Source organism: Amphiura filiformis, chromosome 19 (genome assembly GCF_039555335.1).
Source record: "Amphiura filiformis chromosome 19, Afil_fr2py, whole genome shotgun sequence".
Lineage (NCBI taxonomy): Eukaryota > Metazoa > Echinodermata > Ophiuroidea > Amphilepidida > Amphiuridae > Amphiura > Amphiura filiformis.
In genome coordinates, this window is record NC_092646.1 from 11,725,177 (window position 1) to 11,747,365 (window position 22,189).

The 22,189-nt window shown below is 38.0% G+C and overlaps 1 protein-coding gene across 1 annotated transcript in view; it reads right to left on the bottom strand.

The window, feature by feature from the left end:
- LOC140140918 (nucleolar pre-ribosomal-associated protein 1-like) overlaps positions 1 to 22,189 on the bottom strand; it is a 53,109-nt gene continuing 30,920 nt past the window's right edge. The window contains exons 21-32 of the mRNA XM_072162674.1: positions 17,316 to 17,586; positions 15,573 to 15,747; positions 13,227 to 13,392; positions 10,258 to 10,354; positions 9,238 to 9,398; positions 8,119 to 8,337; positions 6,663 to 6,806; positions 5,647 to 5,759; positions 4,440 to 4,703; positions 3,038 to 3,928; positions 1,368 to 1,570; positions 1 to 242 (exon numbers count right to left, since the gene is read on the bottom strand). Of these exons, the coding sequence (XP_072018775.1) occupies positions 16 to 242; positions 1,368 to 1,570; positions 3,038 to 3,928; positions 4,440 to 4,703; positions 5,647 to 5,759; positions 6,663 to 6,806; positions 8,119 to 8,337; positions 9,238 to 9,398; positions 10,258 to 10,354; positions 13,227 to 13,392; positions 15,573 to 15,747; positions 17,316 to 17,586 (2,931 nt within the window). The 3' untranslated portion in view covers positions 1 to 15. The remainder of the gene's footprint in view (positions 243 to 1,367; positions 1,571 to 3,037; positions 3,929 to 4,439; positions 4,704 to 5,646; positions 5,760 to 6,662; positions 6,807 to 8,118; positions 8,338 to 9,237; positions 9,399 to 10,257; positions 10,355 to 13,226; positions 13,393 to 15,572; positions 15,748 to 17,315; positions 17,587 to 22,189) is intronic.

Genomic DNA, 22,189 nt, shown 5'->3' on the forward strand with positions numbered 1-22,189 from the left:
TTATAGGGGTCAAATTCAAGAGTCGGCTTGTACCCGTTCTATGGAACGGCGGTTTCTAGTCTTCCTTTTCTTCTTCCCCGATCTGACATTTTCACCTTCAGCTGGTCTCTTTGTCTTCTTCTCTACATTGGTATCAGGCCTTTGACCTTTGACACAGTGATCCCATGCATCCAAGAAGTGAGTGGGTGCAGGCGATCCTGCCCACAATTCTCGCATCAGTAAGGATGTCAGCTGGCACGAAACTGGAAATATAAATAAAATATAAACTTTATATAATATTAACAGAGAACTTTTCCTGGTGGGTCATGGCTCTAGAGTGCAATTCAAGACATGAGACCCTAGTTTGTAACATTTACATTGTTTGACCTTGAGTTTATTAGGGACGTAGGTGCGTCTTTCATTGGTCATAGTATCGAATGATGCATGCTAATCTAATCATTATCTCCAGAGACTCGGAATTATGATATGCCATAGACTTTGTATTGTGATCATTTCGATCATTGGTTCATAACAAAGAAAGCGTGAGCAGGGGCAGTTATTCGCTGACGTAGTGCACGTTAGTATCCATTGGTTGCTGGTTCAAGCCTTGGCTCATACACCTATTCCGAATTATGATATGCCATAGGCTTTGTGTTGTGATCATTTCGATCAGTGGTTCATAACAAAGAAGGCGTAAGCCAGTTGACCTAGCAACGGTCATATTATAACATGTACTACGCCAGCGAATAGCACCCTCAACACCCATTATCTCCAGGGAATTATGCATAAAAACTTTTTCACAAAAAAAAAGCCACAACTAAATGCAATGCTAACAGGCCAAAGTGCCCATTTCATTTGGGCCAGACTTCTCCGAATGAACTTGTTGTGAGGGGGGGGGGGGGTGCTCAACACACAGTGAGACTATACTTTTCCATTTTTCAATGGAAAGGGCTCTGTTCTTCCATAACTTCTGTAAGTGTGTAATTTTTCAAATGTTTTACAAAATAACTTTTAAATTTCGAGTGAAAAAAGGGTATAACATGTTAACAACATTCATGAAAATATTTAATGCAAAAATCTTGATGCAAAACATGTTAGTGTTGACAAAATATTTTGAAAAAATGTTTGCCCAAAAATTTTTACAATAACATCATTATGATAACATTTCAAAAAAAATTATAGTGCTTTTTTATTACAAAACATTTAAAATGTTTTCATGACCTTTATAATAACCAGGCATTTAAAATGTTAAAACATTTTGATCAAAACCAAATCGCGCTTATATGACATATTTATAACATTTTAAAAACATTTTTATGTTTCATGGGCCTGCATGCAATCTCAATTTTTGTACCAATAAATTCAAACTCTTCAAACTACCACCATACCTGAATTACTTATGCCACCATCTTCTTCATGCACCAATTCTCTACACATCCTAAGAGGTTCTTTGTAAACCGTTTTCACAGCCTGTTCCAGACCAGACCTCTTCTGTTCGCTGGATGATACTAGGTTTGGTTCATGTTCTATCCAACTTACTAACTTCAGGAAAATCTGATTCACTATGTGCTTCTCACTCACTTTAAGGGACCTGTGAATGGGTGTATGAATACATATAGAGTAACTTACTTTTGTTATTGTAATTTCAGTTAATTAGTACTATCTACACTTCACTGAAGATTCATATCGCGGCCACCTGTTCAGGTACACATTCACCATCGCCATCACCAATGTTGCTACTGAACAGGATCCACCAGCAGTGGTACTGTACTGGTACTTCACTGCTACTCCCCTGGTATTGCACTGTAAGAACCTTGTCAATGGTGTACCTGTGTAGGCAGCCACAATAAAAATCTGTGCCCCCATGCATGAACCTGATATCCACAATTTTACACTTTTTGAGTTATAGTCATGGACGCGTAGAGTACACTATATCTGTCTTTGCTAAAAAAAAAATCAACATCTTGGATAACCAAACTTTTTATCTACAGAAGGCAGTATTATTTTTCTCACATATGCACTGTGTAAAAACTTCAAACCGATTTTCTCAGTTTAGTGTCTGTGTGGCATGCATGGGGCCACAGAAATCTGGTAATGTACTACATTGCTGGTTGCTAACTACATAACCACATACTGGTAACCTTATGAGGAAGTACCCAAATATACCAAACCAAGTAAAAATGCTGTATATACCAGGGCTCAAGTTTCAGGGAGGCCACCAAGGACATTGCCTGCCCTTTTTCAGTTTTGGCTTTGGTGCCCCAGATCTTTGTCAACTGATCAAGGCATTCTTCATCACTTGTTGGCCATGGTGCCCTTCTTTGTCTTTGCCCAGTATCCTTGAAAATGGGTGCCCCAATAAATTAAAATTCGAGGCCTGCTATATACAAAGACAGGTTTTTTGAATCAGTCTGCTCACAAAGTCAAAATGTTGTATCTACCAACATGTTATAAAATGGATACTGCTTTCTTACTTGGAGACAGGTGTATTTAAATCAGTCTGCTCACAAGTTAAAATGTTGTATCTACATGTAAATAACATAGCAGATACTACACTTTGATTTGGGAGACTAAAATTTAAAATAATTCTGCCCCAAAGTAAAAGAAAGTATATGCTGGCACTAAGCAAAGCAGATACTGTATTTGTACATGAGTAGAGCAGCAAAACAAATACATGATCAAGACGCATTAACAGGGTCAAATATTGAGCTGTTGGAAACTGCTTATCCACAAAAATAGCCTGTTTAGTACAATTCTAAAGCTTTTAGGGGCCTGAGCTTTCGATTCTAGTAAGATTTTTATCACAGAGATTCTGATTGGATCAAAAACTCTGGCCTCTAAAAACTTGGGATTTTAAAAAAAACATACAGCTCAAGACCCTTCCTTCTGTTATAGGTGCCAAAACCTGAATAATGATAATTTTTACAATTTTCCAAATGAGAAATCACTGAATAGGCCTTTAAGTATTCTTTTGTTGGGACTTTGACACACGCAGTAACAAAAAACAAATAATTTGTGTATATTACAAGCTGATGTGATGATGAAAAAAAAATCCTACCTGTGAAATCTACCGCTTGTATATAATGCAAGAAGCATCCTAACCACCTCTCTGCTCATCTCTTCATCAGCCTCAATCAAACGCTGCTGGATAGTAGCATTGTTATCCACTATCTCTTTCACAAATTGAAGAGAATCTTTCTTGTCATCGTCCGTCATCGTCACCTCGCCCAGAGTCGTGAGAATCCACTTTATTGTCAGCATGACAAACTGATTGTTGCTGGATACCAATTTGTCTGTTTTATGTTTGTCTGCTTCAGAGTTCGCTCTTGTGTCAATTGCTCTGTCATTGATATGATCACCAGAACTTACTTCTCCACTAGTTCTCAATTTACTGCCTGCTTTGATTTGATCAATTTCCATAGGGCAGCTTTCATCAATGACTCTATTTGCTTGCCGACTCTTGCCCCCTTCCTTGGTTACATCCAAAGCTCCTTGATGTGCTTTCTTCCCCTCAGTTCTTGCAGAACCATTCCCTTCGTAACTACCATCCTTACACTGGCTATACTCTGTCCTATCTGAAAACGGCCTCCAGCAGGTGACGATACTCACTGTAGCCTGATGACATCTCTCATACAGATGACCTCCTCGTTGATAAACGTAGTCCAATGCACCATCATTTTCTCCATTAGTACCCTTCATTTTTGATCCCGCTTCGGTCATCGTGCTTGCATCCCTCGCAACAGATGTGAGATCTTCAAGAAGCTGTTTTTTCCTTAGCACCCTGGCCAGGACAAAGAGCAGTTGCCTAATATGGTGTGCTCTTAGAGGAATCCCTTGTTGGTGGGCATGTGATGACAACTTTGGGTCTGTTGTTAGGTTCTTCTGGTACCGACAAGCACGACTGAGTGTTTCTAGATACACACGCAAAATAGCTGGTTTCACTACGGCCCTGAAGATAGAATTATTAGAAGAATAAAATGAGGAAGTTTCATACTACAGACAAGATTGATGAGTTCACTAATTAGTCTTTTCTGTCAGAATCACAACTAAGGCCAAAAAAAAAGAAGAAAAAAAAAAAAGAGGTTTGTCTCATGTCCCCTGCGCGAATTGGATTTCTGATGTTGAAAACGTTCAAAAATACAATTTTATTTCACAATTTTTATTTTATTTTCAAAAAAGGAAGACACATTGCTATTGGCAAAACATGCTGGGCCAAAACCGGTGACTTTTCAAGGGGGTAACCCCCCAACATCTGATTTATTGATCAAATAAAAAATAAAAACCTGCATACTGCATTGGATTTGTAATTGCTCAGGGACATGAGACAAACCTTTTTTTTGGCCTAAGCACTCAAACTTATACAGGGTGAAAGGTACATAACACAGCATTTTTTTCAAAGTATCTTTATAGTATCATTTTCTAAAATTCAACACACACTACATGTCATGCATATTACTTACATTTTTGTGAACCAATCTAGCAGCCTCATGCAGATGCTGAAGACTAGCTGGCATGATCCAGGCGGTAGCTTGCCTCGCCCATGACCCTTCTCCGTATCCTGTACATCAGTCCCATCTTCTCCGTTAGTAGCAACTGTTTCCGGGTTAGTTACTGTTTTTGTCTTTTTGCTCTGCAGTATGTCACTAATGGGGCTCTCTGAAGTGAATATTGACATTGTCAAAGTGCCTAATAGTGTGACAATAGACTCTATGATGGCAGTGTCACTAAAAAATAAAAGAGAGATAATTGGTATTAATCATGGGGTTATTTCATTCATATCCAATTCTTGCAATTTAGTTGAAAGGGGGGTGTATGAGAGGGATTTTGAGACAGCAATTGGTCTTTGTTAAAAAGACATTTCTTGTAAATCATTTGATATATCAGATCCACAGATTCTGTAGGGACTGTTATTTTTCGAATCTGAATATATCTTACACTTCCCATAATGCATGTCTCCCATTTCAATTTTCTGTACTGATATGCTAACTAGCGTAACATGGGATGCAAGTGACGAAATGTACCTTTAGCTAGGAACAGAGCACATCCAGAATCCTGCAAAATATGTTCATATCTTGACTATCCACCCATGTTGAACCAGTCTACTATCAAAATGAAAACAAAGGGAAGCTGGATCAAATGTAATATGTGAGTGTCATTAGATAAAATGAAGGGATGTATCATGTTGCAAAGGATTCTGGGAAGGGTAAGATATCTTCTCTGGTTTCCCACATGCTAATATTTGTTCTCACCTCATTTCCATGACATACATATCATTTGGTTGATTCTACCTGTTTCAGTAAGTGGGTCAGCCTACCACAGACGGTAAGGTAAGTATGCCATACATATACTTCCTATAATGGGCCATTCCAGTTGAAATCCATACACCCCATATGGAAGACATGTCCTTAATCTTCCACACAGGGTGTGTGAATTTCAAATGGGGTTATCTGAATGGGTGACTCCATTTGAAATCTACACCGTGTGTGTGGGAGATTAAGGTCATGACATCCATAGGGGTACGGGTGAATGGATTTCAACTGGAATAGCCCAATATAACACCTCATCTTTGCACATGTGTGCTTAGCTAAATTAAGCGTTGCATTAAATACCCCACATTGGTTTGAACTTTTTAACCTTCCCAAAACCAATGCATGAACTTTGACCTACCTATCAGTATTGATATGGGCATCTATCCATGTGAGTAAGCTATGCTGTCTAACAAGCTGATACGCAGCCTCCGGTATTGCACATGCTTTCCCTAGCAAGTCAAATATCTGGTTCTATATGTAAGCACAACAAAGAAGGTTGGTTCATTAACATATCATCAATAACACTATTGGGCTATTCCACTTGAAATCCATACACCCTGTATGGAAAACATGACCTTGAGCTTCAACACACGAGTGTGAATTTCAAATCTGGTTACATGAAGGCCCGCATGAATGGATGACTTCATTTGAAATCTACACCCCCTGTGCAGGAGATTAAGGTCATGTCTTCCATAGGGGGTGTATGGAATTCAACTTGAATAGCCAATTTCAACTCTTATTTGTTCCAATACCAAACACAATTAATAGACATATAAATTGAAAATCAAAATATCGTACTGGTATGGTGATTAATGCAAAAACATACTACATTCCCAAATTCCTGATGCGTCACAAGAAGTTTGCACTTACGATATAATTTTCATCTATTTTTATAGTTGTAAAGCACTTTAAACACTGTTTTTGAACTTACACAGCAAAATGACTATCTGTGTAATATCACTTGTCTGGCAGTAGTTTTTATCGATTTAGGCCAAAAAAAGATGTTTGTTTCTGGTCTCCCAGGAATGGAATTGATGATTTTGCTGGATATTTTCTTTAAACGAAAACCTGACGAACACCAAAAACAAAAAGAGCAAAAAAATAAGTTTTTTTCTTCACAATTTTATGAATGCATGCTTGTGACCAGAGACAAGCATTTTTTATGGCCTAATCAAACACCCGGCATACCACTTTCTACAAAATGCATCGTTATTGGGCAGGAAAAACCTTGTATGTACCTGTGGCCCCTGAATATGTTTAAAACAAAACTGTCAAGAGATTACATAGGAAGTTTTGCTTTAATCATGTTCAGGGGCCAGTGACACATAGGTTTTTCCTGCCCAACGATGACATATAACAACACAACTGACTTACATTCAAAGGTTCAGCACAGAGTACTGAGAGCTGGAATGCCAACAGAGTCTTGAAGATGCCTGTCTTGTCATACACCTGGAAGTCTTCTGCATCTCGGAAGCCATCTTGTAGAAGCTGCAGAAGCCAGTCTCTCTCTTTGCCATGCTAAAAAGAAATCATTAAATTACATTACATTGAAGTTAATTTCTTTAAAAACTTTTGTTTTCAAGTGCTTATGTTTCACTTCTTTGGTTTATAATAACTCATACAATAATGTTGTTCATCCATGCATGCTGCAGGTCTCCATTTTAACCAAGTAAAGTTTACCATTTTCCAGGCATAATATTTACAAGTGATTTTGCAATTTGCTTTGGCTTGATGGTTGGAAGCTGAAAACCTGATATTTCCCGGTAAAAACCGATATTACCTGGTCTGTTATTTACAGTCCAATCCTGCCCTACCTGGATAATAAGGCCAAAAAAAAAAAAAAAGGTTCGTCTCAAAGCTTATGCTGCAGCGTTTGTAAAATCCCACGATTTGACAAAAAACAAATGCGGAAATTTTTTTATTTCAAAATTTTTTTTTATAGTTTTTCCAGAATAAATCGGTGAAAATCAGACTTTTTTCTCAAAATACCATGAAAAAAGTCGGGAATAATAATAAAAAAAAAAAATCGCATTTCGCATTTCTTTTTAAATTTCTTGTGAGCTTTGAGACAAACCTTTTTTTTTTTTTTGACCTAAGTGAATGGTACCAACATTTTCCAGTAGATTTGTGTTATAAAACAATCAGAACATTGGCACAGCTGTTATCTGTATCTTGGGCTTGATGGTTAGAAACTGAAAACCTGAAATTTCCCAGTAAACACCGGTATTAACCGGTCTATTATTTACAGTCCAATCCTACCCTACCTGGATAATAAGTGAATGGCCCAACATTTACCTGTAGATTTGCACTATAAAACAGTCTGTAGAACATTGGCACAGCCGTCATCTGTATCTTGGGCCTGGATGGTTAGAAACTGAATACCTGATATTTCCCGGTAAACACCGGTATTACCCCGTGTGTCTTTTAGACTCCAATCCTACCCTACCTGGATAATAAGTGAATGGCCCAACATTTACCTGTAGATTTGCGCTATAAAACAGTCTGTAGAACATTGGCATGGCCGTCATCTGTATCTTGGGCTTGATGGTTAGAAACTGAATACCTGATATTTCCCGGTAAACACCGGTATTACCCGGTCTATTATTTACAGTCCAATCCTACCCTACCTGGATAATAAGTGAATGGCCCAACATTTACCTGTAGATTTGCGCTATAAAACAGTCTGTAGAACATTGGCATGGCCGTCATCTGTATCTTGGGCTTGATGGTTAGAAACTGAATACCTGATATTTCCCGGTAAACACCGGTATTACCTGGTCTGTTATTTACAGTCCAATCCTACCCTACCTGGAATGGCCTAACATCTTACCTGTAGATTTGCGCTATAAAACAGTCTGTAGAACATTGGCACAGCCGTCATCTGTATCTTGGGCTTGATGGTTAGAAACTGAACCAAAACCGGATAGATATGATGGGCTGGACTCATCATCACGTTAGCCAGGCGACCAACGAACAGCGCCACAATGTTGGGAAGTCTGCAGTTTGGTTCCGTAATCGAGTTGCGCAGGCATTCTATTATGTACATCAGCTTTTAGAAAACAAAGTGAACACACATGCATGAATACATGAGAAATCTGGAGTGAATTAAAATAAATATGTATCAAGATTCCACCAATGGGCTATTCTAGTTGAAATCCATACTTCCCCTATGGAAGACATAACCTTAATATCCCACACAGGGGGTGTAAATTTCAAAAGAAGTCACCCATTCAGGTAATCCTTCACACAAACTTGTTTTTTTTTGTTCTTAATTTGAAAGCTGTCTGCAATGGTTGGGTATAAATCTAGATATTACAAAATCGATAACATCATTATGAATTTGCAACAATATCCTCCTACATTATTACTATCACTTCATATCATCTTCCTATTGAGTAAGAGCTAGAGCATTAAGGGGGCACTACACCCCTGGCCAATTTTGTGCCGATTTTTGCATTTTTCTCAAAATAGTGCATTGGTGACAAGTAAGATATGTATATTATAGGGGCAAGGACTGCAACTACTGCACTGAAAATTCAGCAAATAAAGGCAAGTAGTTATGATTTATTGATCAAATATTGGTTTTCCCTCATTTTTGCATGTAACTCCACAACTGTTGTCTGTGTTGAAATAAAACTTCCGGTGCAGTAGTTGTAGTCTTTGCCCCTATAATATACATATCTTACTTGTCACCAATGCACTATAATTTTTGAGAAAAATGCAAAAATAGGCACAAAATTGGCCAGGGGTGTAGTACCCCCGTAAGTTACTGCGCCATGTATATGCATGTCATGCATACAATGTGCTGTGTTTGCTGCACAGAGTTATAACCTACTGCGCGGAACAAGTGTCATTGACAGGCAACAACCATCACATAATATTGTTTGAAAATACAAATACTCAATGGTAATCAACCAATGAAACAACTCAAATATTAGGTATGACTCACCTCCCGTTTCCCCATAAGCCTAGCTCCCATAAGGTGTTGATGATAGGCAGCTAATACATGATAAGCGGCAGTACGCATCTGTGCATTGTGACTTCCTAGGGCTGCAATGGTGTACTCCAAAGCATGACATTCAGCAAACTTCTTGCAGTCCACTACAGCTTCTACAAAAGACATATTAAAAGGTAAAAGTCACTAGACTAATTACATCACTCGTCTACACTGCGCATGTATTGTGTTGATGATAGGCAGCTAATACAAGATATGCGGCAGCACGCATCTACCCTAAAGCTAGTATCACCCAACTCTAATTGAAGCATGGTATTCCAGCTATTCATGATAGCTCACAATGATTGTTTTTATGGCATTGGTATTGGAAAGTATCAGTGATACTTTTAGGTATCGGCATTGGTTATCGCTACCCTAAAGCTAGTATCACCCAACCTAGCTAGTGCTCTAGCTACTCATGGTAGCTCATCACAATGATTGTTTTTATGGCATTGGTATTGGAAAGTATCAGTGATACTTTTGGGTATTGATATTGGTTATCACTACCCTAAAGCTAGTATTGCCCAACTCTAGTTGAAACACCGTATTCCAGCTACACATGATAGCTCACAATGATTGTTTTTATGGCATTGGTATTGGAAAGTATCAGTAATACTTTTAGGTATCTGCATTGGTTTTCGCTACCCTAAAGCTAGTATCTCCCAATTCTAGTTGAAACATGGTATTCCAGCTACTCATCAAAGCTCACAATGATTAATTTTTATGGTGACAATGTTTATACAAAAGTTTTGTTAACCCCATGAGAACTACCTGCCGATTTGCCAAAAAAAAAAGTTTCCATTATCAATTGGACCAACCAGCAACATTGTTAGAATAATTTTACCACACAAAAAAAATTGGGTGAATTATTTGCAAAGCTCCATTCTGATTGGTGATTAAAGTACAGATATCATGTAATTAACAAATCAGTGGCAATGTTAGATCGGCAGGTAGTGCTCAGGGGGTTAAGCTTACCTGGAGTCAACAAATGACTAAAGAGTGGAAGTAAAAAGCTTGGATCGTAACATTTTGCCATCTCCCTCACATACCAGGTATCATCATCATCACCATACTGTAAGAGGACAAAATATAAATCCACATGAAAAGTACAATAACTTGAATAAATTGAACTGGCCCATATTTTAAACTATGACAAAAATATTGGCCAGCCCATCCATTATGACACAATACTAGATCTAGGCAAATGACAAAAGAAAAAATCTTATCTTTTATTCTCATTCTTATTCAGTTTAAGTGTATTTTTTATAAGTTGTTTGCATCCAGACATTGTGTATCTGGGTAAACGTAGCTTTCACTATAGAGGAACTAAGTTATGGAATAACCTTCCAGTTGGTGTGCGTTTAGATTATGACTCTTTGAGTCTATTGTTTACAGTGGCGTAACTAGGGTCGGTAGCGCCCGGGGCAAGAAACAAAATTGGCGCCCTACCACCCCCAGAATTTCAGTTAATTCTTGAAAGAATTGCACGCGGAGCGCGCGAAATTTTGGACAAATAACTACCACTAATTAATTTTGGTTACTAGAATTTTGACTTTCGTCACTTGGAGGGGCGCAGAATCGATGCTGGCCCTGGCTGAATTGGTCAATTTGGCGCCTCCCTAACGGTAGCGCCCGGGCATGTTGCCCCCCTGCCCCCCTAGTTACGCCACTGATTGTTTAAGTAAGATTCATAATCGCATGATTGTTTTTCAATTTGTTATATTTATTATTTGTAATTTTGTATACTTATTTTGTTAACATTTTGTATGTAACAGTTATCTGGACCTCTTGGGAGACCAGTACATATGTATTGAAAGAGCTATCCAGAATAAAGAAAGATAAATAAATAAATAAGATAAATAAATAAATAAATATGAGCAAGCAACCTATCGATGTCCTCAAAGACAAGGGACTGGTATATGTCGATATGCTTGAGTGAACCCCATGCAACCACTACACTGTTCAATAGCCTTATTGTGATGTGACAGGAGATTTAAAAACACTAGCCCTGAACAAAATAAGTCCTGAACAAAAACAATGGAAATTGTGATGATGCGTGCACATACTGCCAGGCATTGACATCAGAGGTCAACTCATCTATATAAATGTAGCTCAACATGGGCAGATATACCACTATGTCCACAAATTATATACGAACAGTAGCTGGGATTACTTTACTGAAATTTTATCTCATTTTTAGGCCCATGAAAGTCAATTCCGAGTTTATCGTCCCTTTTTTTCCCAGGTTGGTGAGGTGACTTTTTCATTTTTCATTTTTCATTATTTCATCAGATTTCATTATTGACCTAAAGTGCATGTTGATTTAAAGCCACACTCATACATGTTATTTATAAACATGTTTTTATATGGGTAGGGACTAGAAAAGTTAGAAAAGAGCCTGGTTTTGGTTCCGAGTTATAAATTTATATGTTTTACAAACAAAAATATATGTTTCCAATTGCTAAAACTGGTGAAAACCCTGATACTTTGAAAATAATGAATTATTTTGGCATTTTTGAAAATTTGACGCGGGTGTTTTTGGTGTCCAAAAAGTGACGCGGGCGGGGGACGATAAACTCGGAATCAACTTTCACGCGCCTTATCTATAAAACCTGATATTACTGGAACAGAGATGCAACTCAGTTCAAAAACTAAAACTGGTGAGAAAACCTAAATAAACATGTGACTTTGGGCTAAAAAGTTCAAAACATACTGAAAATAAATGAAAATAAATGAAATTGTTACTAACACCATTTAAATAAAAACTGTTAATTCGAGGCATCTCTGTGATAATTTATTTATTTTAAATTCTTATTTAACCTAGGCTAACCAATCAATGCATTGGCACTGTTCTCCTTTGGTTCCCAGACAAAGGCATAGCTAGAGGTTGTGGCGCCCAGCGACAAGGATACAGAATGGTGCCACACAATTCCTGAAACAAGTGCCCACAGAGCGTGCACAGACTTACACAAATACCACTAATTTGCCTATATTCAAGTTGAATTTTGGTCATAATACAGTAATCGATTCACTGGCACTGTTCTCCGTTGCTTTACAGGCAGTGGTGTAGCTAGGGGGTTGTGGAGCTCTGGGACAAGGATACAGAATTCCTGAAACAAGTGCCCACAGAGCGTGCACATACTTACACAAATACCACTAATTTTAATCAAGTTGAATTTTGGTCATAAAACAGTAATCGATTCACTGGCACTGTTCTCCTTTGCTTCCCAGGCAGTGGGGTAGCTAGGGGGTTGTGGAGCTCTGGGACAAGGATACAGAATTCCTGAAACAAGTGCCCACAGAGCGTGCACATACTTACACAAATACCACTAATTTTAATCAAGTTGAATTTTGGTCATAAAACAGTAATCGATTCACTGGCACTGTTCTCCTTTGCTTCCCAGGCAGTGGGGTAGCTAGGGGGTTGTGGAGCTCTGGGACAAGGATACAGAATTCCTGAAACAAGTGCCCACAGAGCGTGCACATACTTACACAAATACCACTAATTTTAATCAAGTTGAATTTTGGTCATAATACAGTAATCGATTCACTGGCACTGTTCTCCTTTGCTTCCCAGGCAGTGGGGTAGCTAGGGGGTTGTGGAGCTCAAGGACAAGGATACAGAATGGTGCCTCACTATTCCTGAAACAAGTGGCTGCACAGCGTGCACAGACCTACACAAATAGAACTACAAATACCACTAATTTGGTTATAATCAAGTTGAATTTTGGTCATAAAACAGTCTTTGAAATGACTATTCAGGTTGATATGGGTGTGAAGCACCCAAACAGTTAAGATTTTTACCACATGGAAGGGGTGCCGAATCAATCTAGCGGGCACTGAATTGATCGATTCGTTGCCCCACTAAGAGGACACCCAGGGCACATGCCCTCCCATGCCCCCTTGCACTGTTTCCAGGTAAATAGCAACATGTCCCTGCATACCTCCATCAGATTCTTGTCCAGTGGGAAATTGAGAGCAGACTTATGAAGCCTCACAGGATCCAACAACTCCAACACCTCCCTCATAGTAGGCTGCTGCCACAGGTTCTGACCCAGAGCTTTACGTGATGCATGTTGGGTAATAGCAACTGGTCCCCACATGTATGGCCTGATGGACAATTACAAGTTTTAATAACAATGAAAAAGTGAGAATTTGTTCATTCTTTTCTAGCTCAATGGGCTCTTCCATTTAAAATCCACACTACCCCTGTGTAAGATTTTGGAAATATCTTCCACAGGGGGAGTATGAATTTCAAATAGAATTAGTACATTAGGCAGTTCCATTTGAATTTTATACACCCTCTGAGAAAGATTCAATCTTCCACAGAAGGAGGGTGAGTTTCAAAAAAAAAGTTGATTAATGCGCTTATTCCATTAGAAATTTATACTCCCCCTGTGAAGATATTTTAGTGTGGATTTTAAATGGAACGGCCCAATGCTGCTGTCACAAAAATAAAAACACATGAATACACTCTTTAATGTATAGGTATATTAAATGTAAAACTCAAAATCTTGAAATTAAAAACAATTCAAGCGACATATTAGACTATGCCATAGTCGATTTTTGATAAATAAACATATGTTATTAATCATGAGGAACGCATTCAGTTGAACTCGAAATAATACTTATATCTATGACATCAAAATACTAATAAATGGTTATGAAAAGGTTTATTATAATTATATTAGTGACAGTAACAGTAAACTACACGTAGGCTTATATTATTTAATGCAACATATTATAATGGCATAATTATAATGGCACTTCAAAACTGAACAATTCTGATTTTAGAATCTATCAGGTTATTTATCGCAAAAGCCCGAGTTAAAAATCGACTATGTCCATTGCCTTTTTAACAGGACTTTGACCGGGGACTTAGTCCTTAACACACACTGTCAATCATACTTGTTTATCAATCCAATTTAACCGCAAAGCACAAAACCTGTACGTACAAGACGCGCTCATGCACCTAGTACACAAAGCGCCGCTTAGTTGTGTACGATGTAGTCATCAATGGTAATGGTATGTGCTCGGAGGATTTAAACCATAATGAGATCTGGGCGACCAATCACAAGCCAGATCCATTTAAAGATGCATTACATCATGGCCAATTTTAGTTACAAGTCAAAGTAAGTAGTCCACTTGGGAAGCTAGTAAACAGAGGGAGTACGGTGACTGAAAAGATCAGATGTGAAATTCTATCAATTGCACACAATTAATACAAATCAGAGTTTTATGCTTAAATGTAATAGCCAAAGTATACAAAATGGGCAAGTGGACTACGGAGAAGTCTAGCGACCTAGTTCAAAATCAGCAAAGCACAAATATGACTAATATTTTTACAGTAGGTGTGTAAAAAAGGTTATTCCTTGATCAAACAATAATCAACACCCATCATACTGGCAGATCATTTCAAGAAATGTTTTAAATTTTGATAAGCACTTGTTTCCAACAAAGCAGTTACACAAATGTTCTGCTACATCTAGAGTTTTTTTACCAGATTCGCACACAGATTGTTCTTTTACCATTCATTTTATGGAGAAAACAGTACAGACAACATGCATTTATCTTGGTTCTACACAAATATTTGTAACAGTTTGTTCAGTGTCAAAGACATGGCTTTTGTGGGTGACTTTCCCAACCAGCACAAAAACAAAATGAGGAAAACAGAGGAAGAGGGAGAAAAATAACAGTGGTAAAAAGAGGGGGGATAAAAGAATGTAAAAACTGTTTTAAGCTTTCCTTGAGAAGTTTAAATATTTTTATTAAAAAAGTTCAATTCTTATGTTGGCAGACTGTTGTTTCAAAATAAAATTTAAAACAAATAATATTTACTTTATGTCAAGCATCAGAGGCAAGCTAAACAGAGACGGGGCCGGGATCTTCCAAGAATTTACTACGGTCTTTTAGAAACACCAAAATCATCCAAGTGTGAAGAAAACAGTCAGACAGTCATTACTGCCTGAGGATTGTAACAGTTAGGCACCAGAAACATATTTGTTCGATCTTTTCTTCGACCTTCGATGCTGCTTTGATGCTTGTTATTAATAAACTAACAACTAATTAATCAAACTTAATGCTAAATTTATATTGGTCAGTATCAATACAGGCAAAGATTCATATGTTATCACAATTAACAATAGTCATTTAATTGATTTCATAAATAAAAAGGATCGTCCAAGCATTGATGGTTGATCAAAAGATCAAACTAATTTGTTTCTATTGCCTTAGTTACTAAAAATATTAGCAGATAAATATTTATTTATTTCTTGGTTAAACGATTATACCTGTAATCCCACATGACTGCATTGTTTTTCTCATAGACATTCATCAAGGCCAGCAGGCGCCGGTCACAGTCACTCAAAGAAGCAGAATATGCACCCAAGAATACAGCAAAATGTGCCGTCTGGCAACAGGACGGCTCCAACTCGGCAATGATTAGCAACAGACGTGACAAGCATGCTGAAATTGATCACAGAATTCAAGATGTGACTAAAGATAACATAACGATACAGATTGAGGGTTTTAATAGGACAAGCATAAAGCTGTCTAGCTTCCACCAGCTAAAGGTAACATACAGTATACAAATTGAGGGTTTTTACGGGTATACCCCTCAGACAAGTATATAATAACTGTCAAGCTTCTGTCAGGATATGCCCTGACTTATTCAGAACAAAACTATTGGGAATTCTGCATGTAGACTTCCCCTAACCAAGTATCATTATAGGCTTCCTCTTGCCCAATGATATAGTACTGAAAATGGTGGCTCTGAAAAATAGTAGGTGCCTCTTTCATACTGGAGATTTGGTGGCTCTGAAAAGAGCCATTCAATCAGACTGCCCCTTGTCCACTAAAAGGTTGGTGGCTCTAAAAAGAGTTGTTCATATACAGAAGAATAAAAGAGCCATTCAAGTGAAATGCCCCTTTTTCACTGAAAGCTTTGTGACCCTGAAAAGATACAGATATTGTCTGATCATGAGGGAAATGATGCAAACTTTTTCCCTGAGGTGAACTGGAGAGTGTATAGGCCACTTGACATCATTGTTTATCAACAAAGGTGAGGGACTGGTCTATCGATATGCTTTAACAAACCACTACACTGTTTAATAGCTATATGAAATGTGATGGGTGATTTAAAATGCACATGACCTGAGCAAACTACAATGCGTACGCACATTGCAGGGCAAAGAACAATGGAAATTGCCATAATTTGCTCGCATACTGCCGGGCAATGCTGTCACATGCCAAGTGTTCTATAGGCCTACTGTAGGCCAGAGTAACTAAGAGGGGAGGGGGAATTTTTATTTTCAATATTTAGTTTCATATAATGTATACAAATATTCCCACACTGTAAACCACGCTAATAAACCACAAGCCAAGTGATATCTGCCAATGAGTGGAAGCAGTGTCACCTACATGACCAACATGACCAGGTCGCAATATCGCCCATGTTGGGACAAAAGTTGCTATAAAAATAACAAATGCCCTGTGGTGACATCTCCACAGGGCAATAGCCACCTTTTTAATTTTCCCTGCTGTGAAATATTGGGGAAATATATTTCATGTCATGTGATGTAGTATCCACCAATCAACTGAAAGAAATATTTTTATGCATTACATAATCAAAACACAATGGACCGATTTTTCGAAGCATGGCTAGTGGTCAGGCTTCTTATAAGCAGGCTTAAAGCCAATTAGTCCTATATACCAGTGGTTACAAATTCACATTGTATATCAGTTATCACCAAGAAAGATAAGTCAATAAAACATAAGAATGAGTTATTTCTGGTGCTAAAAGTTTAGGTTATGTATGTTGCTGGTTTTTTTTTACATAAGGTATTTAGCCATTTTATTATAAAATATTTCATGCATTATTGTTCACAGTTGGGATATGTGTTTTAAATTGGATTTTAGTGACAGTACTCAAAGTTGTTCTTTTTTTCAAAAAATTCCAGCTTCCACCCCTGGACATGTAATGGTGTATCATTTAACATCACAAAGACATCACAAACAAACAGAACTATCCTTACGTTTCACACTGAGAGCAGCCTCTTCTCCCTCGCTTTCCTCTGTTAGCATGGTTGGTAAGAACTTAGAATGACTGACTATCATCTGGTACAATCTCTCCAACGAGAACAACTTCTTTGCTTTCTGAGGATTGTCATAAAGCTTAATCACAAGTGATCCCAGTAGGTTGAGGAAGAGATGGCGGTCATACTCGTCTTTCAGGACGTATCTGATGAAGTCTTTCCATATTTGGGGAAACTCTGGACAAGAGGACAAGGAAATTGTGTCCTTAGTCTGAAAAATAAAATCATAGTTTTTGAAAACATTCATTAGGTTATTAAAAAGTATCAACTACTGTATAAATGGTGATTTTTGCGAGGGTTTCATTACCTCGAATTTCGCGAATGGAGTGCCAAGCGCAAAATTTACAACTCGCGAATGTATGTAATAATGTATTGTAGGTAAAAGGCAGGACCGAGTCATCGCAAAAATAACATTCATGAAAATATTTATGCAGTACGAGCTGCTGTCATCAATAAATGAGTACTACACCAGGCACAAAAAGAAACTCGTCAGTTATATTCATCCTTGCTGTTCAATAACTTGATAATTATGGATTATTCTGAAATATACATTTTGTTAATTGGACTTTTCTTTCTCATTCGACACCCTGTTCGTGAACATTGAGCAAAAATTGACCAAGATATGCGCCTCCAAACTCTCAAACCCCAAAATGAAAAGTTGCAATTTTAATGATTCAATTGTGCCTGTTACACTGTGTGCTTTATTGATTGGCCCGTAGTGCTTGTGTGCAATACAACGATGCGTTCCCATTGAAAATTGTTGAAAATGCAACTTTTGATTTTGGGGTTTGAGGCTTTGGAGGTGCATATCTTGGTCAATTTTTGTTCGTTTTTCACGAACAGGGTGTCAAATGAGAAAGCAAAGTCCAATTAACAAAATGTATATTTCAGAATAATCCAAAATTATCAAGTTATTGAACAGCAAGGATGAATATAACTGACGAGTTTCTTTTTGTGCCGATTGTATATAGTTTGGTTCAACTCAAGTTCGGTAGTGACTTACATGTAGGTGCGCATTTTGCTGGTCGCAGTTTCAAATCACATGCATTAAGTTAATCGCGCAGAGCATTTATACAGTATATATGCGTACAAGGCTGCCCCTAAACTTAAATGATGATAACATTTTAATTGGGGACCGAAAAAATTCAAAAGGACTCAAAATAAGTTTAAAATGTGCACAAGAAGTCCAGTATATCTTGTGCAATATTTTAAGCCATTTTAGCTTTTTGAGTCCCCCTATTAAAATGTTATCTTCTCCACTGGTGCCCCAATAGCTTGGATGCAAATTAGAGAATAAATGATCTATAGGATTTTGTCTTTTGCCTATCCAATATCGTGTCATAATGGATGGGCTGGCCAATATTTTTGAGTAGTGGATGCGGCGCAGCGTATCCACTACGATAAAAATATTGGCCAGCCCATCCATTATGACATGATATTGATAGGCAAAAGACAAAATCCTATCTTTTATTCTCATTCTTATTCAGTTTTAATGTAATTTTTGCGAGAAAAACTGCATTTTTCAGAAAAAATAAAGTTACTTTTGTGAGGACATCCCGTTGTTTTAAATGAACGAAACCATCACGAACATCTAAGCCGCCGAATCGCGTTCTTAGTTCTCGCAGACGTGTATTACGCTTAACGCATTATCGCGCGATCATTGAGGAGCAACAAGCGTGCCGCCGTTATGCGATGGCGAAGCGCCTGACTAATATCACTATCAACTATTGTGAGATATTATACACCAGAAAACCAATCAAATTATGTGAATTCTTTACAAGACGCACCCATTGAATAAGAATGGATGTTCCACCTTAACCTCCTACATGAATGATATTAGCTCAATCGGTAAGGCACTCAACTATTGTGTGAGAGGTGACAGGTTCAAATCCTGATGGTGCTAAGCACGCTCACATGTCTTAAAAAATAGTTAGCTTGAAATTTCCCTGGACAAGAGACTTACTGCTAATTGTCAGGGTTCGGTTTTTGCCGGCAAAAACAGGTTTTTGCCGTTGCCGGTGGCAAAAACTGGCAAAAACCTGTTTTTGCCAGTTTTTGCCTGGTTTAAACCGGCAAAAATGGCAAAAAATTGGCAAAAACTCAAATATAGTCACTCAAACATTAAAAAATAACACAGAAAGCTCATAAACAGCAGCACACAACTTTTAATGAATCATTCAACATAATTTTATGTCTCATCAAGTCCTTAAAATGAAAAAGTTTTGAATCTGATATATGCCACATTTCGGTTAAATGCACTTGAGCAACGAAAACGTATGCCTTTTATTTCTTAATAATAATATGTTATTTATAATTACAAAATCTGGCTTTGTTACACTCAGGAAATTATTTTTGTGACTTAATAATTTGTTTTGAGATGAAAACTAGAAACGTCGCGGTTTTCGATGCAATGCGTCGAATGGGATGCCTCCACCATGCGGCAATTTAAATGTGTACAAATCCATTTTTAGTAATTTGACCTCAGATGACCCCTGATGACCCCAAAATGACATGCCAAAAATTTGGCTCTAAATGTTGAATGTACCCACCAAGTTTCATGCCCATACGACCAATTTTATTCATTTGACCTTGGATGACCTCTGGGTGACCCCGAATGACCCCAAAATGACCTTCCAAAAATTGACTCTTAATGTTGACTGTACCCACCAAGTTTCATGCCCATACAACAGTTTTTAGTAATTTGACCTCAAATGACCTTTGACCTCAGTATATAACCTTGAACCCCACCCAAAAAAAAGTAGCCAGAGTTTTTGACCATGACCCACCTATCCTGAAAATCTGAAGTCAATCTGCCCATCCATGCTCGAGATACAGCATCCGGACGGAAGCTCGGATTTGACCTCAAATGACCTTTGACCTCAGTATATGACCTTGAAGCCCACCAAAAAAAAAGTAGCCAGAGTTTTTGACCATGACCCACCTATCCTGAAAATATGAAGTCAATCCGCCCATCCATGCCCGAGATACAGCATCCGGACGGACGGACGGAAGCTCGGACATTGCAAAAACAGTATGCCTCGCGGTGGAGGCATAAAAATGAACTATAGATCACTTTTTTAGTTTTTGCCATTTTTGCCGGCAAAAACCTGCGAACCCTGCTAATTGTATTATTGTAACCCGTACGAAATTAATCCTGGCTGCGAAGGTCAATTGTGGAATGTCTAGGGTGTGCGCTTCTTAGCTTCTTTCCTGTGTTTTTGTTTAATAGTTTGTAGAATGATATGGGGCCTTAGCGGTCAGCAACAACCTGTAAAGTGTGCTGAGGCTTGTGGATCAACGTTTCCCCAACATATCTACTGGCATATTTGATACTACTTTAATCAGTATGTCAAATTCCTTTGATATCCTTGAAAGTGACATAACAGATCCAAATATATCGTACAATGCTGAAAATCAATCTTTCAACCCACCCCAAACTTCTACACCAGTTAAAAATAAACATCCAAAGAAAAAGGACACAAACAAGAGAGAGAAAAGAAAGAATAAAAGCCAACCGCTCAAAGCCATGATAATAAACTGTGATGGCGTCCACTGGCCAAAAAGAAAAGCAGCTTTCCATGCTGCCATAAATGAACTAAATCCAGACGTTATCTTTGGATGCGAGTCCAAATTAAATCCGGATATGCCCACTTACTCAATCTTTCCTGATCACTTTAATGTTACAAGGAAAGATAGAAACTCCCATGGAGGAGGAGTGTTCTTGGCAACTCAAGACAACTTAATCGTTACTGATAGACATGAATTTGATACTTCGTGTGAAATTCTGTGGTCCACAATAGAAGTAAGTGGTGCCGGATGTTTACAGCTGGGAAGCTATTATCGCCCGCCAGACTCTGGCATTGAACCACTTGAAATCCTTCATGATAGTGTTGACAAAATTCGTTCATCAGAAAAGATAAAGAACTCAAACAACATAGTGCTCTGTGGAGACTTCAACCTTCCCGACATAAATTGGGAAAACGAGTCCGTCAAAGAGTTAAGTAAACGGAAAGGTTTCCACAATAAAGCCCTAGAGATAATAGGAGACATGGGCTTGACCCAACTTGTTACTCTGATCACAAGACCAGTGTCAAAAAATACTCTTGACTTGATATGTACGAACAATCCAAACATTATCACTAACATCAAAACATACCCTGGCATATGTGACCATGATATTGTTGTCTGTAACATCGATGTGTCTCCAAAACTCAGACACAAGCCTCCCAGAAAAATATATATGTATCAGAAAGCTGACACAGTCGCTCTTGAGGATATCCTCACAAAAGAAGCCACCATCTTCTTAAATGGTGAACCTGAAAAGTGTAGTGTTGATGAAAACTGGCTGAAGTTTAAACAAATAGTCCATACCAACATGGAAAAGTATATACCATATAAAATGTCAAAATCAAAACCATCATATCCATGGATAAATAGTCACATTGTAAGACAGATGAGAAAACGAGACAGCCTGTATCGCAAGGCAAAGAGAGCTGTTCCCCATTTAAAAGGCAAGATATGGAACTCATACAAAAAACAAAGAAATCTAGTTACCAAGCTTATCAGAGATAGCCACGATCAATATAAGTTAACTGTGCTGGGACCTAGTCTTGACTCGGACCCTAAAAGGTTCTGGTCCTACGTCCGTTCCCTCAGGAGAGAGTCTCTTGGTATACCACCACTGACTGTTGACAACAAAACCTTCTCCACTGATAATGGTATTGCAGAGACCTTAAACAATCAATTTACATCTGTATTCACAAGTGAATCCAAAAGCAACATTCCTGATAAAGGTCCATCCCCATACAGTGATA